This window comes from Scyliorhinus torazame, chromosome 11 (assembly GCF_047496885.1).
Source record: "Scyliorhinus torazame isolate Kashiwa2021f chromosome 11, sScyTor2.1, whole genome shotgun sequence".
Classification (NCBI taxonomy): Eukaryota; Metazoa; Chordata; class Chondrichthyes; order Carcharhiniformes; family Scyliorhinidae; genus Scyliorhinus; species Scyliorhinus torazame.
In genome coordinates, this window is record NC_092717.1 from 135,798,742 (window position 1) to 135,813,746 (window position 15,005).

General features: G+C 47.4%; 1 protein-coding gene across 1 annotated transcript in view; it reads left to right on the forward strand.

Annotated features, from left to right (window-relative positions):
* The first annotated feature begins 4,523 nt into the window (after positions 1-4,523).
* Positions 4,524-15,005, forward strand: part of LOC140386014 (uncharacterized) — a 275,014-nt gene continuing 264,532 nt past the window's right edge. The window contains exon 1 of the mRNA XM_072468629.1: positions 4,524-4,728. Within this exon, the coding sequence (XP_072324730.1) occupies positions 4,530-4,728 (199 nt within the window). The 5' untranslated portion in view covers positions 4,524-4,529. The remainder of the gene's footprint in view (positions 4,729-15,005) is intronic.

A 15,005-nucleotide genomic window follows, 5' to 3' on the forward strand; every position in this document is an offset into this window, starting at 1 on the left:
TTAGTTTCACTGAAAAGCCCCTTGAAAAAGTTACACCTTGTGGAATGAGGCAAAACTGGTGTCAGAATTTTCCATTCTCTGCACAGAGTGCTGGTGAGGCGTGAAAATTTGCATGCATCTTGCAGGCTGCAGAGCTGACTTTTCTCTCCAGATAATCCAGCACTCTGTTAGAAACAATCTGGAGGCATGGCCCATGCCGTCACCCTTATGGGGCAGGGCTGGAAAAAGCTGGCAGCCTGCAATCCCGAGATCAGGGCAACCGACCCCCAAGAGAGAACCGCCCCCCACATTCACAAGGGGAGCCCCCCCTCCAACATATAAGGGGAACCCACCCCATGGAGCTCCCCAAAAGGCCCCCAGAGGGCAGTGCCAGGGGACAATGCCTGTGGCCATTGCCAGGATTCCAGAATGCAGTGCCAGGGTACTGCCCGGACATGTCTCTCTCCCCTGGCTCCTATAATTACCTGGGCGCCTGGCAGGTTCCCTTTGCCTGGTTCCTGTTTATAAAAAGCAATTGTAAACCTCGTCGACATGACATCACATCAGCGATGGGGGAATTACAAATGTGGAGGAATGATCTGGCAAGAGCCTGCTAATTATATTTAATCTTATTTAAATGATGTTTCCCGACCTTCCTGGGCAGGAATCTCATTATGTCACCAGTGTGGGATGGGGAGAATAAGAAAAAGAGATTTTGCTTCATTTTCCGAGTCTCATGATATTTTGAACCCACTTTGCTGTTGGCGCTCGTGGTGCAAGTGTGCATAAAATTGCAGCCTGGGATTTTAATGCTGAACTAAATTCCTATTACTACTGCTCAAAATCTTTCTCGTTCAAAAAAGCAAATTTTACATTTGTGGAAAGTCAAATTTCTCCATTATGATTAAAAGTTCCAGATACTTAATTTTTCTGAATATTTATCATGAGGGGAAATACCCTTCCTGTTTCTGTCCGGCAGGATTGATGACAGAAGTGGAAAATTCTGCGAGGTGCCCAAATCCTGTTTCACACAGACGGAAAGGAATCACATGATTTCCCCCATCCCTGTCAGTGATGTAACAAGAATCCTAAGGTTCAACGTTGGGATCCTCTTTAGAATAAGTTGCATCTGACTATCAGATCTCTTTGACTGATGATCCCCCCTGTTACATTATCCATTCACGTCGGAGTGAGGACACATTGGCATGAATTATGACAGGTCTCCCACTGTGTGCACCTGGTGAACAGAGCCCACCAGAGGAGCTCAGGTGAGCTGCATTGCTCAGTTGCTCAGAGGGGGAGAGGTTCATGCTCATGCACTGTCCTGTGGCACTGGTCTCTTGCACTAGCCCCTGGAACTACCCAGACACTGCTGGCTGAAAAAAACCTTGGCACTAGCCCCTGGCACTGCCAGGGGGCAATGCTGGGGCCAGTACCAGGGTACAGTGCCGGGGGAGAGTGCATGTTGCCTGGGATGGTGGTGCGTGCGGAGGGGGGTTTGTTGCATGTTGGGGGTATTCAATTTTCAATATTTCGTGTGGGGGTGGCCTTTAAAAAGCCAGCTTCACATTGTGGACCCACCCCTTGCAGTTCTTTTTCAATCAGCTGAACGATACGACGGAGAAAGCCGCCATTGGGTTGACGGCTTCAACGCCATTTTTCCTACACACTGCCACACTCTGCATATTTTAGGAAAATTTCGACCTGGTATTTCTGCTTCTAAGTTAATCCCATATCTTTGTTGCAATCATTTACTTCATTCTCCATAACATGTATAAGTAAAGGGTAGTCAGTGAATTTTACTTTCTGGTTTGCTGTCTGTGATAAAAAGTCAGTGTGATTGGCTGCTTACTTTTCCTTGATGACCCCACCATTGCTAGATGCCTAGAGATCCTTTTGAGCTGGCATCATATTAAAAGTCATGATAGGGTAAATCCATGTCACAGCGATTGCTAGAATTTTGTGATTCACTTTCTTTTAGGTTAATGACAAGCACTGTTGCTTTATCGCGTCTTTGAAATTCAGGGCTATTTTTTAATCTTGAGATGAGCATAGCCCATTCAGTTTGGGTTGCTTTGTGAATGGTGGTCAAGATTGTTTTCACTATTCACGACAATATTTTGGTGGATCCAATTCAGAGTGCATGAGTGAAGGATGACGAAGTATACATGTTCTCGAATACAAAATCAAAGTACGGCAGATGCTGTAAATCTGAAATAAAAATAGAAAAATGTTGGGAATTCTCAATAAGTTGGACAATATCTGTGGAGAGTAGGAAAGTTGACTACCTTTCACCAGATGTTATGGCACGCAAACACATTCAATTCAATTCATTTCAAGTCTGCACTGACCCTCCGAAGGAAGACTCTACCTAGATCCAGCCCCCCCATCCTATCCCTGTAACCCAGTAACCCCACCTAACCTTTTGGACACTAAGGGGCAATTTTTCATGGCCAATCCACTTAACCTGCACACACCTGCAGGGGCAGCACGGTAGCATCGTGGATAGCACAACTGCTTCACAGCTCCAGGATCCCAGGTTCGATTTCGGCTTGGGTCACTGTCTGTGTGGAGTCTGCACATCCTCCCCGTGTGTGCGTGGGTTTCCTCCAGGTGCTCCGGTTTCCTCCCACAGACCAAAGATGTGCAGGTTAGGTGGATTGGCCATGATAAATTGCCCTTAGTGTCCAAAATTGCCCTTAGTGTTGGATGGGGTTACTGGGTTATGGGGATAGAATGGAGGTGTTGACCTTGGATAGGGTGCTCTTTCCAAGAGCCGGTGCAGACTCGATGGGCCGAATGGCCTCCTTCTGCACTGTAAATTCTATGATAATCTTTGGACCGTGGGAGGAAACTGGAGCACCCGAAGGAAACCCACACAGACACGGGGAGAATATGCAAACTGCACACAGTCACCCGAGGTCAGACTCGAACCTGGTCCCTGGCTCTATGAGGCAGCAATGCTAACCACTGTGCCACCATGTGCACCTTAAAATTTCTCAAGATCCTGAGAAGTAAAGTCCCCCTTCCATAAATAATTACAGCACCAACCCCCATTTTTCTTGCCAGAATTAATTAAGAATGTCACATGCAAGAAAAACAATGCACATGTTCTTTAAGAATTGCTGCCAATGGAGAAGTGAGAGAGAGAGAGAGCGGGAGGGAATGTTTGTGAGAGAGAAAGAGAGAGAGAGAAAAGACCATGGCATGAAGCCAACGTATTCCCAATAGTACACCTGTATACCATCTTACATAATCTGTATTTATCAAACTTGTTATTCCATTAAAGGATTCCTCAATTAAACTATTGAAAGTGTGCAGTCCACTCCAAAGCAACAGGCCTCACATTGTAACATAACAAATCTGCCCAGGTGCTTCTATTCCCATGCCACGAGTGACAAGCTGGTCATTAGGCTGAAACTTTGGCCGGAGTTTTCTGGACCTTCCCACTGACGGAATCGTCCAGTTCTGCCGAAGTCGATGGACATTTGAATGGCTTATTGTATCCGAAGCGATGGAACTCACTGCGGCAGGGCCGGAAAACTGCGGCCTTTATCTCTGTTTCTCTTTCCACAGATGCTGCCATCTCTGCTGGGATTTTCCAGCACTTTCTGTTTTGATTTGTGTATGTTCTCCAGTGGTCTAGACGTGAGCATGCATCCGTTTCCTGTGATGATCAAATCGGCTTGCTGGAAGACCATTAGGATCATATTCAAAATTGTGACAGAAGGTGGATAACTTTGAAATAGCAACAAGCTAAGTCACTACTGTAGAACCAGTGTCAATGGCAGCAGTAGACAAATGACTGAAATGGGTTGGTTTTAGCTGACTGAATGGGCAAATTTCCAAGCTGGCAAAATCATGCACTCAAAGTCAGTTAGCTCAGTTGGCTAGATGGTTAGGGTATGGTGCAAAATGATGGCAACAGCCATCAATTCCCATACTGGCTGTGGTAGTCCATGGACTTAGAACATAGAGCATGCAGTGCAGAAGGAGTCAATTTGGCCCATCGAGTCTGCACTGACCCACTTAAGCCCTCACTTCCACCCTATCCCCGTAACCCAATAACCCCTCCTAACCCTTTTTGGACACTAAGGGCAATTTAGCATGGCCAATCCACCTAACTTGCACGTCTTTGGACTGTGGGAGGAAACCGGAGCACCCGGAGTAAACCCATGCAGACACTGGGAGAACGTGCAGACTCCGCACAGACAGTGACCCAGCAGGGAATCGAACCTGGGACCCTGGCGTTGTGAAGCCACAGTGCTATACACTTGTGCTACTGTGCTGCCCCACACTTGAAATAGAGTGACACCTCTCAAGTCATATAACTAATTCCCTCTCTCTTAACAGCAGGAAATTACGATCATCCCTCGTGGACTTTTGACTAATTACTTACCCATATGTTTAAAATTTTCCTGCACTGGATAATCAACCTCTGTATTATAGTATTCCATGTTTGTATATCCTGACCATCAAAACACAGCATTCATAATTTGCCAATATGCTTTACTTTACAGGTTTTAACTTTTGACAACTTAGACCAATCCATGAAAGAATTCCTGCGGATCACTGCTCCTAAGATTGCAACAGCAAAGAAAATAGTTGTCCTGCTGACCGAAGAAGCAGCAGTTTCACCGTTTGTTTACCATCAAGTCTTGTTTTCTGAGTGGCTGGGAAGACCAATTGCAACTGCGATGTTTAGAAACATGTGGAAAAGATTCCGTCCATCGCTGAGGGTTATCCTTGGTAGGTTCTCAATAAGTCTGCGTTGCTCGAAAGGTAAATCTTGGCCAAAATACTGGTATAATTCCCCTGCTCTTTGTTGAAATAGTGCCACAGAATCTTTAGATTTACCTGCGAAGGCAGACAGGGAATTATTTTAACATCTCCTCCAAAAGGCGGTCCATCTGAGGGAGTAGAATTTCCTCAGTACTACATTTGAATGTCAGCCTATGCTTGTGTCCTGTGACTTGAACCCACAACCTATTGGCTCAGAGGCAAGGCTGCTACTACTGAACCACAACTGACACCAGGACCTGAATATTGCGCTCTCCAACCCACCCCAGTCTGGCAGGATTTGAGGTGGGAGGTGGAGCCTGAAATGGACAGGATACCTTCCGGGATCTCGCCTGCTCCGAACTAGAAGCAATTTTATGGTGGTGTGGGCAGGGCCTCCTACTCTTGTGCAAATTAAGGCCTTTAAGTAGCCACCTAATGACCAGGTAAGGGCTATTTCCTGCCCAGCCTCAATTTTCTAGGTTTGCAGGGGCCAGGTAGATCGGGGGTGGAGGTTTTTGAAATCCTAAATCTTGGGCAGGAAGGTCGGGGGAGCGGCTCCAACAGAAACCCCCTTCTGGCTGAAGGTGCCCTCCCCACATGGACCAGCAACCTACGGACTATGGAACTATTAGCAAAAGGAGAAATGGCAACATGAGAAAAATACTTTTTTACACAGGGAGTGGTTAGGATCTGGGGTGCATTACCTGAGTGTGTTTGAGACAGATTCAATTGAGAACTTCAAAAGAGAGTTGGATAATTAAGTGAAGAGAGAAATAGCCAGCTACAGGGAAAAAGTAAGTGAGTCGGACTAGATGAGTTGATCTTACAGAGAGCCTGCACAGACATAACTGGCCAAATAGCCTCCGAATGTGCTGTAATCATTCTTTGATTATGATTTAATGATATTTCCAGATTTCCCTTACATATAATTTGTTGAGTTCACAGAAGCAGAGACACAGAAGCTTATACTCCAATTTCCTGCCCTGCTGTCCCCGGCCTCGCCGGAAAGCTCGTACTCCACACAGGGAGCCAAATAGGCCCAACTCCGTGGGTCCCGTGTGGGTTACAACAGAATTAATTCAGTTGTCACAGGTGGCGGGCGGGGAGGAGGATGGTGGCGGTGGGCGGGTCAATTTAAAACTGACCTGGTTTCTCAACTCTTTCTTTTTAATAAGGTGCTGTTTAAATTCTGATCTCCCTCTATATAAATAGTGGCGTACTTTCCCCAACCCTGAAATTTGGAGCGTTCCAATCCACTGTTAAGAACTTACACAGCAGACTCAAGGTATGATGAATATGAATGTCCACCCTTTTTTACACACACAATTAATGAGGAATGAGGAAAAAGGAAGAGGATTTAGGGATCAACCAGAATAAAAATACAAGTATTGGTTTTAAATGAGCCCAGATTCCGAAATCATGAGTCAACTGGAATGTTCCTTTCGAGGGGAGGATGGCTGATTCTCGAAGGCTTTGTCTTTCAGGAAGGAGACTTGCACAATTAAAAAAAATTTTTTTTTAAATTAATCTTTATTGTCACAAGTAGGCTTACATTAACACTGCAATGAAGTTACTGTGAAAAGCCCTTAGTCGCCACAGTCCGGCGCCTGTTCGGGTACACTTAGGGAGAATTCAGAATGTCCAACTTTCCTATCAGCATGTCTTTCAGGACACGTGGGAGGAACCGGAGCACCCGGAGGAAACCCACGCAGACACGGGGAGAACGTGCAGACTCCACACAGACAGTGACCCAAGCCGGGAATCAAACCTGGGACCCTGGCGCACAGCAGAAGGCATGCAGAATGAGGCAGCTTGGAGGCACGAGATCTGAGGTTTCGGCAGTTGGCAGGTTTGATGAGGGTCTGAGTTCTTTCTGGTGCCACCAGTTGTTTGGTTGACAGCGTAGGCTCTTGTCTGGAGATTTGTTCACTTTGTTGGTCAAACAGCAACTGACGGAGTGAAGTTCCAATGTTTATTATCACAGTGCTGCTTGGGAGAGGGATCATGTGACATCTCCTCGCTGTTGGATACAGGGTATATATTCCCACGGCTGGACTCTAGGTGTTTAACTAACTACCTCTCCCATTGTTGAACCCGAGTGTTAGGTCTGATAACATTTTGAGCATTGGCATCATTATGGGAGATTATGTCTTGTGAAGGTTTTCCTTTGTGTGGAGGTAGTTGGTCGAGACTCCTCATCGCCAAGGCCATTGCTACCTTGAAATTGCGGCAAGGCGACTGGCTGAACAATGTGTTTGTTCAACATTTCTCCATTTTTAATGGCGCAGAAAAAAAATGACTTCATAAAATATTCCACTTGATGAATAAATATATATATGTATATATTCCATCACGTCTCGACCATGACACAGTAAAACCTTGAGTGTTGTAGTTAGATTTTGGTCAATCTCAGTCAAATATTTACACAGCACTAGAAATCGGAAATAGCCGCCTGAATTTGAAACTTGAATAATATATATGTTTTCCTGATACCAATCAAGCAGTCGAAACGGTAGTTAACAAGTACTGTGGTTTTAATCAGCTAGAATGTGTCCACCAGTAGCTCCTCCCGCACTGAGAGGCTGTCCCGGATTGATGGGTTATATACCTTCTCAGAGGGGCGGAGCCACAGGTGTAGCCAACAACAACATCAACACAACAACAGTAACAGTGAGTAAATACAATAATATATACAACAGCCATACGTGGCTCACCACATTCACCCCCTGTTAAAAAATAGTCCGGCGGGGGTGAAGTGGACTCACAGGTTCAGTCTCACAGGCGGGTGTATTATCCGCTGTGAATGTCGCAGTGTAGGCGCTGGCGTCGAGACCTTCGACTCCGGGAGCACGTCGTCCTCACAACAGGGTGCTGGACAGGGTGACGGCGCAGGGGCGGTGCTAATGTACCCCAGATGAGTTGATGGGGGTAGATGGGGAGGTAGAAGGAAGCGGTGAGGTGGTGGTGGGCGCAGGGGTACCCGTGGGGGCCAGGTCCCTGAGGGAGACTGTGCCCTGACGCCCGTCACGGTGTGTCACGTATGCGTACTGAGGGTTCACATGGAGGAGGTGAACCCTCTCGACCAAGGGGTCGGCCTTAAGGCTCCTCACGTGCTACCAGAGGAGTACCGGCCCAGGAGTCGTGAGCCAGGTAGGAAGCGAGACCCCGGAGATCGATGTCCTGGGAAAGACAAATAGACGGTCGTGAGGGGTCTTGTTAGTGGCAGTACACAACAGTGACCGGATGGAGTGGAGCGCGTCAGGGAGGACCTCCTGCCAGCGGGAGACTGGGAGACTTCTAGACTGTAGGGCCGGAAGGACAGCCTTCCAGACCGTAGCATTCTCCCTCTCCACCTGCCCGTTTCCCCTGGGGTTGTAGCTGGTAGTCCTGCTCGAGACGATGCCCTTACTGAGCAGGTACTGATGCAGCTCATCGCTCATGAATGAGGAGCCCCGGTCACTGTGAATATAAGTGGGGAGACCGAGCAGGGTGAAGATGCTGCGCAAGGCCATGATAACTGTGGCAGAGCTCATGACAGGGCATGGGATGGCGAAAGGAAAACGTGAGTACTCCTCAACAACGCCGGATAGGGAGCTGGTGGTACGCAAACTTCAAGTCCACCGTAGAGAAGACTCGATACTGCGCAATCTGATTGACCATGTCAGATATGCGCTGGAGGGTGTACGCATCGAGCTGCGTGTAGCGGTTGATCGTCTGACTGTAGTCGATGACCATCCGGTGTTTCTCCCCGGTCCTGACGACGACCACTTGTGCTCTCCAGGGGCTATTACTGGCCTCAATGATCCCTTCCGTCAGGAGTCGCTGGACCTCTGACCTGATGAAGGCCTTGTCATGAGCACTGTACCGTCTGCTCCGGGTGACGACGGTCTTCCAGTCTGGGGTGAGGTTCGCGAAGAGCGAGGGAGGGGCAATCTTCAGGGTCGCGGGGCTACAGATGGTGAGAGGGGGCAGGGGTCCCCTGAACTTCAGGGTTAGACTACAGAGGTTGCACTGAAAGTCTAAACCCAGTAGGAGAGGGTCGCAGAGATGGGGGAGGACGTAGAGTTTGAAATTGGCGTATTCAACGCCCTGTATTGCCAGGTTGGCGGTGCAATCCCCCCGGATCTTCACGGAGTGTGATCCGAAAGCTAGGGATATGATTTGAGAGACGTGGAGGACCCGGAGGGAACAGCGCCTTAGCAGGTGGACAAATCTATCCGTGCTCCTGGAGTCGAAGAGGCAGAACGTCTCCTGCCCATTGAGGCTGATGGCCATCATCGAGCTTTGAAGATGGCAAGGCCGGGACTGGTCAAGTTGAATGGAGCTGAGTTGATGGTGATGAGTGTCGAGCTGGTCGCAAAATGGTGGCGTCGATGAAGTCGGACAAAATGGCGGCCCCCATGGATGGCACACGGTGGGTGGAGTTGACAACGGCGACCAAGGTGGCTGCCCCCACGGGTCACACGTGTGTGTGACGTGTCAGCAGAGGGCGCTCCGGGCAGGCACGATGCCAAGCTGCGGGTTTGACAGGCTTTTGGTTTTGATTTTGATATTTAGGCTTAGCTAGTGATGCACTATCAATTCCAATGAGACGAGAGTAGAATGGAATCGAGGCTTTATTACACAGAGATGTGTGGTCTCCTACAGCAGCTTACAAAATGGCTGCTGTTCGGAGAGTACACACATTTATACTCCGCCTCCTGGGCGGAGCCAGCAGGCAGGGAGCTACCCCCGTACCTGTAGTACAGGGACCTTACCGTAATACCCATATATACAATATAATACAACAGTGGTGACTACCACAGCTAGGCATACCTTAGCTTGGTGCCCCTTCTTGCCACATTTGTTACACGTGGAGTTGCGAGCCGGGCAACGCCTGGGGTGCTGGCCCTGACCGCAGAAGTAACAGCATGGTCCTCCAGAGCTGGACGGCTGCCGCGCGGCGCAGGAATGAGGCACTCCTGGGTCGGATGATGGCTGCGTCTCCAACATCCCCGAGGATGCCGCGAGATCGGATGGGAAGGCATTCAGGCTCTGGAAGTATTAGTCCGCAGTTGTAACTGCAGAACGGTCACAGCGGTCGAGCACGCAGAGCTAATGGTCCGCGACACCTATGTGGCAGGTGTCCGGTCCAGCTACATCCGGCAGTGGCTTCTAGAAAAGGTGGCCCTCGACCTCGAGGAGACTGTGAAGCTGGCTACCTCTTCACAGTCTCCTTGAGGTCGAGGGCCACCTTTTCTAGAAGCCACTGCCGGATGTAGCTGGACCGGACACCTGCCACATAGGTGTCGCGGACCATCAGCTCTGCGTGCTCGACCGCTGTGACCGTCCTGCAGTTACAACTGCGGACTAATACTCTCAGTTCACGCAGATATTCAGCCAGTGACTCACCCTGGCACTGACGCCACGTGGTCAGGAGGTGTTGAGCGAGTACCTCGTTCACCGGCCTCACGAACTGTCGTTTGAGCAGCTCCATTGCCTCCGTGTATGAGGCCGCGTCTCTGATGAGTTGGAAAATCCTGTAGCTCACCCGGGCGTTGAGGAGACGCTGTTTAATTTCCGGGGAGACCTCGGCGACGAAGGAACTGAGGTAGGACTCAAAGCAATTGAGCCAATGCTCAAATATTGCCGTAACCTCCGGTGCCTGCGGGTCAAGTTCGATGCGTTCTGGTTTTAAAACGGCTTCCATCGTAAAAAAATCTAGCTGATTAAATTGATACCAATCAATCCAGTCGAAACGGTAGTTAACAAGAACTGTGGTTTTAATCATCTAGAATGTGCCCACCAGTAGCTCCTCCCGCACTGAGAGGCTGTCCCGGATCGATGGGTTATATACCGTCTCAGAGGGGCGGAGCCACAGGCGGAGCCAACAACAACATCAACACCACAACAGTAAATTGAGTAAATACAATAATATATACAACAGCCATATGTGGCTCACCACAATTCCTCAAAGTAGAAAAGTGAATGAATCCAGATGAGATGCCTCGTAAGTTACTGAGGGAAGTAAGGGTGGGAACTAGAGTGGGTCTAACTTCAATGTTCCCATCCATCTTAGATATGGTGGTGTTGCCAAGAAGATTGCAAATGTTACACACCAGTGTAGAAAAAGAGAGTGATAAACCTACCAATTACAGGGCAGTCTGCCTATAATGTCAGTGGTGGTGAATCTTTTTGAGAGAAAATCCAAGACAAAATAATTTGGCATTTGACAAAGTTTGGCTAATGAAAGCCAGCAGGGATTTGTTAAAGGCAAATTATGCTTGACTAACTTGATTAGGTTGTTTGATGAAGCAATGGAAAGGATAGAGGGCAATACGGTTAATGTGGCGCATGTGAACTTTCAAAAGGCATTTGTAAAATGTCCCACATCAGAGACTTGATAGCAAAACTAAAGTCCATGGAATTAAAGGGAAGTGGCTGCATGGATCAAAATTGGCTCAGGGACTGAAAGCAGAGAGTCGTGGTGATGGTTGTTTTTTTCCAGTCTGGACAAAGATATTAAAATGATGTTTCCCAGAGATTGATATTGAGAGTACTGTTCTTGGCCTGGACTTGGGTACTCAGGGCATAATTTCAAAGTGTACAGATGATATAAAACTTGGAAAAGTAGTAAACAACGAGGAGGATAATAGATTTTAGGAGGACAGGATGATGAAATAAGCTGATTAAACATAACACCAAAGAAATGTAAAGGGGTAAATTTTAGTAGAAAGAATGAGGAGAGGCAATATGACCTAAATGGCACCATTTTAAAGGGTGTGCGGTAACAGAGACTTGGGGGTTATAGCTGCATAGGTCTTTGAAGATAGCAGGTCAAGTTGAAAAAGCTGTGTTTTTATAAAAGCCAAACCTTAGATTTATTAATACCATAGCGGGATAGCGTAGAAAAGGATTATCTTAAAACATTTACAAAACACTAGTTCGGCCATAGTTGGAGTGTTATATTTTATTTTGCGTATCGCACTTTAGGAAAGCTGACAAGACCTTGGAGAAGGTGAAGAAGAGATTTACCAGCTTTGATCAGCATGAGGAAATTCAATTCTTTGGAGAGACCAGAGAAGCTGGGGGGGTTTTCCCTTCGAGCAAAAAAAGATAAGAGGAGACGTGATAGATGTGCCCAAAATCATGAATGTTTTTGATGGAACAAATAAAGAGGGACAGTGTCCAATAGCTGCAGGGGTGGCAATCAGAGGTCACAGATTTAAGTGGATTGATTAATGAACCAATGGTAATATGAGTAATCATTCTTTTACACAGCGAGTTGTTGTAATCTGGAATGCACTGCCTGAAACCATGACAGACCCATATTCAATAGTAACATTCAGAAGAGGACTAGATAAATGCTTGAAGGGTAAAAGAAAACAGGACTATGGGTAAGGAACAAGAAAATGAGATTAAATGGAGAGCTCCGCTATTGAGCTGGGACAGGCATGAAGGGCTGAATGACTTCCTTCTGTGCTGCATCATTCTATGATTGTATAATTTCAGAGCCCAAAGAACGATTTAATGTAATTGAATTGAGTCCTTCAGGAAGCTGTACTATCAGCTTGCGTCTGCTGTTTTCAGGAAGGAATTTGTGCTGTTCTACATCAAAGTACTCAATTCCTTGGAGTTCACAGACTCACTATTAAAATAGCTAAAAATAAATGGTCCTGGAAATTGCTGATTAAAATATTGCTCCTGTTTTCCTTTTCTAATTGCAAGAAGTATATCTGTTCTCATTTTGTATCTTTTGAGGATTTTTTGCTGCTGTTTACAATTCATTCTTAGTTTCCGAACTGTATCTGCATTAATAGAACCATTTGTCGGGGAAACATTTCTTTTTGGCCCATAGGATTTTCTTTAGATTTTGCATCTTTGCGTCTTAGGACCCAGTTTGAACTAATCTCAGATAGCAAGGCTTCAAGCTTCTTTTTGTTCACTGCACATCAGACTTATGGATAGTAATTGCCTGTACAATATTTGCATTTCTTTGGCGCTCTTCTGATCGGTATATCATCAAAAGCGAGAAACCATTAAAATGAAATGAATTAGTTGGCACTTTTGTTTAGATAGTAGACAAAATAATTTAATGCACTTACATTATGGGATCTGATAATTCAATGCCGTTGCACATGTGGGACAAAATGAGGTCAGCTTGTTGGGAGATTTTTCAGCACTCCCAATATGTAGTGAAGACAAACTGGGTACATCTGTACATCAGATGGAATTTTCAGCATCAACAGCTCTTAAGGAGTCTGCTGCTCTTCTGCTGGAGGCACAAATGAAAACCGCTTAATATCCCCAATAAAAGATAGTATTTTAAAGGTCTTGTGGTTACAGAGGTGCTTTGGGATCAAAGGGATTCTCTAAATGAAAGAAAGTGAGTGGAGGAGCAGCATGATTCTAATTGACAGTGCACAGCTACACAAGACTGTCAAGGTTAGTGTGCAAACATGTAGGAAAATATTTATATGTTCCCTTGAAGAACACTTTGCTGATAAGTGAATATTCAGTTGCTATGAGAAAGAGGACATGGAGGAGGTGGTGGGGGAGGCAGTGAAGGAGGTTCTGCACGTTGATTAAGGCAGGAGGGAGCCCCATTTGTGAGACCCAGAGGAATGCTCCTTCTCCACTTGGCACACGAGGAAACTTGAAATGTTATATTGTTAGGATACCTGATCAGACCCCAACATTTGTTAGGACACTGGACAGGAAATCATAGAATCGTAGAATTTACAGTACAGAAGGAGGCATTCGGCCCACCGAGTCTGCACCGGCCCTTGGAAAGAGCACCCCACTTAAGCCCACACCTCCACCCCATCCCCATAATCCCACCTAACCTTTTTGGGCACTAAGGGCAATTTATCGTGGCCAATCCACCTAACATGCACATCTTTGGACTGTGGGAGGAAATTGGAGCACCCGGAGATAACCTAAACAATTTCTTTATTCATTTGTAAAACTGTGAGGAAAGGATATTTCACCCCAAGAGTAATGACTTTGACCAATAAGTATCTTTTTGTTAAAACAAACTTTACTTTAAACACAGAATTAACCACATTAACATCAAATATATAGCGTTACAATTATCAGTTTAACAGTTCTTAAACACAAGAAAAAACTTGAAATTATCTATACCTGCTACTAACTCTAATTAAGCAACTCAATACAGCTGAAATGCCACTTATTAATAAAGTTAACAAACAGGTTACTTTCTTAGTTGAGTAGAGACTTTTGGAGAGAGAGATCCTTTCAAGAACAGAACCAATACACTTCTATTCAACCTAGTAGCAAAACTGCTGCTCAATTTAAAATCCTACTGTTTTGTCAGACTCAAATCCTATGGCAAACTGCAAAACTACAGCCAGACCTGGTTCCTCCCATGTAATTACATAATCTGTATCCCATGAAGATGTCACATGACCTACATAGCTCGGACAAAATACAATCCCTCATAAATTATATACTCTCCAGGGAATCTCCAGCAATCAGAACAATGGGCGAAATTCTCCGGTCTCGGCGCGATGTCCGCCGACTGGCGCCCAAAATGGCGCAAATCAGTCAGGCATCGCGCCGCCCCAAAGGTGCGGAATGCTCCGCATCTTGGGGGGGCCGAGCCCCAACCTTAAGGGGCTAGGCCCATGCCGGATGAATTTCTGTCCCGTCAGCTGACGGAAAAGGCCTTTGGTGCCCCGCCAGCTGGCGCGGAAATGACACCTCCGGGCGGCGCATGCGCGGGAGCGTCAGCGGCCACTGACAGCATTCCCGCGCATGCGCAGTGGAGGGAATCTCTTCCGCCTCCGCCATGGTGGAGACCGTGGCGAAGGCGGAAGGGAAAGAGTGCCCCCACGGCACAGGCCCACCCTCGGATCGGTGGGCCCCGATCGCGGGCCAGGCCACTGTGGGGGCGCGATTGCCCCGCGCCCCCCCCCAGGACCCCGGAGCCCGCCCGCGCCGCCTTGTACCACCGGTAAGGTAGGTGGTTTAATTCTACGCCGGTGGGACAGGCATTTTAGCGGCGGGACTTCAGCCCACCCAGGCCGGAGAATCGCGCGGGGGGGGGCCCGCCAACCGGCGCGGCGCGATTCCCGCCCCCGCCGAATATCCGATGCCGGAGAATTCGGCAACCGGCGGGGGCGGGATTCACGCCAGCCCCCGGCGATTCTCCGACCCAGCGGGGGGTCGGAGAATCTCGCCCCAGATCCCATTAGCCCTTTATCTGTAACCAAGGAGGTGATTGGAATGAATCATGGCCTCTT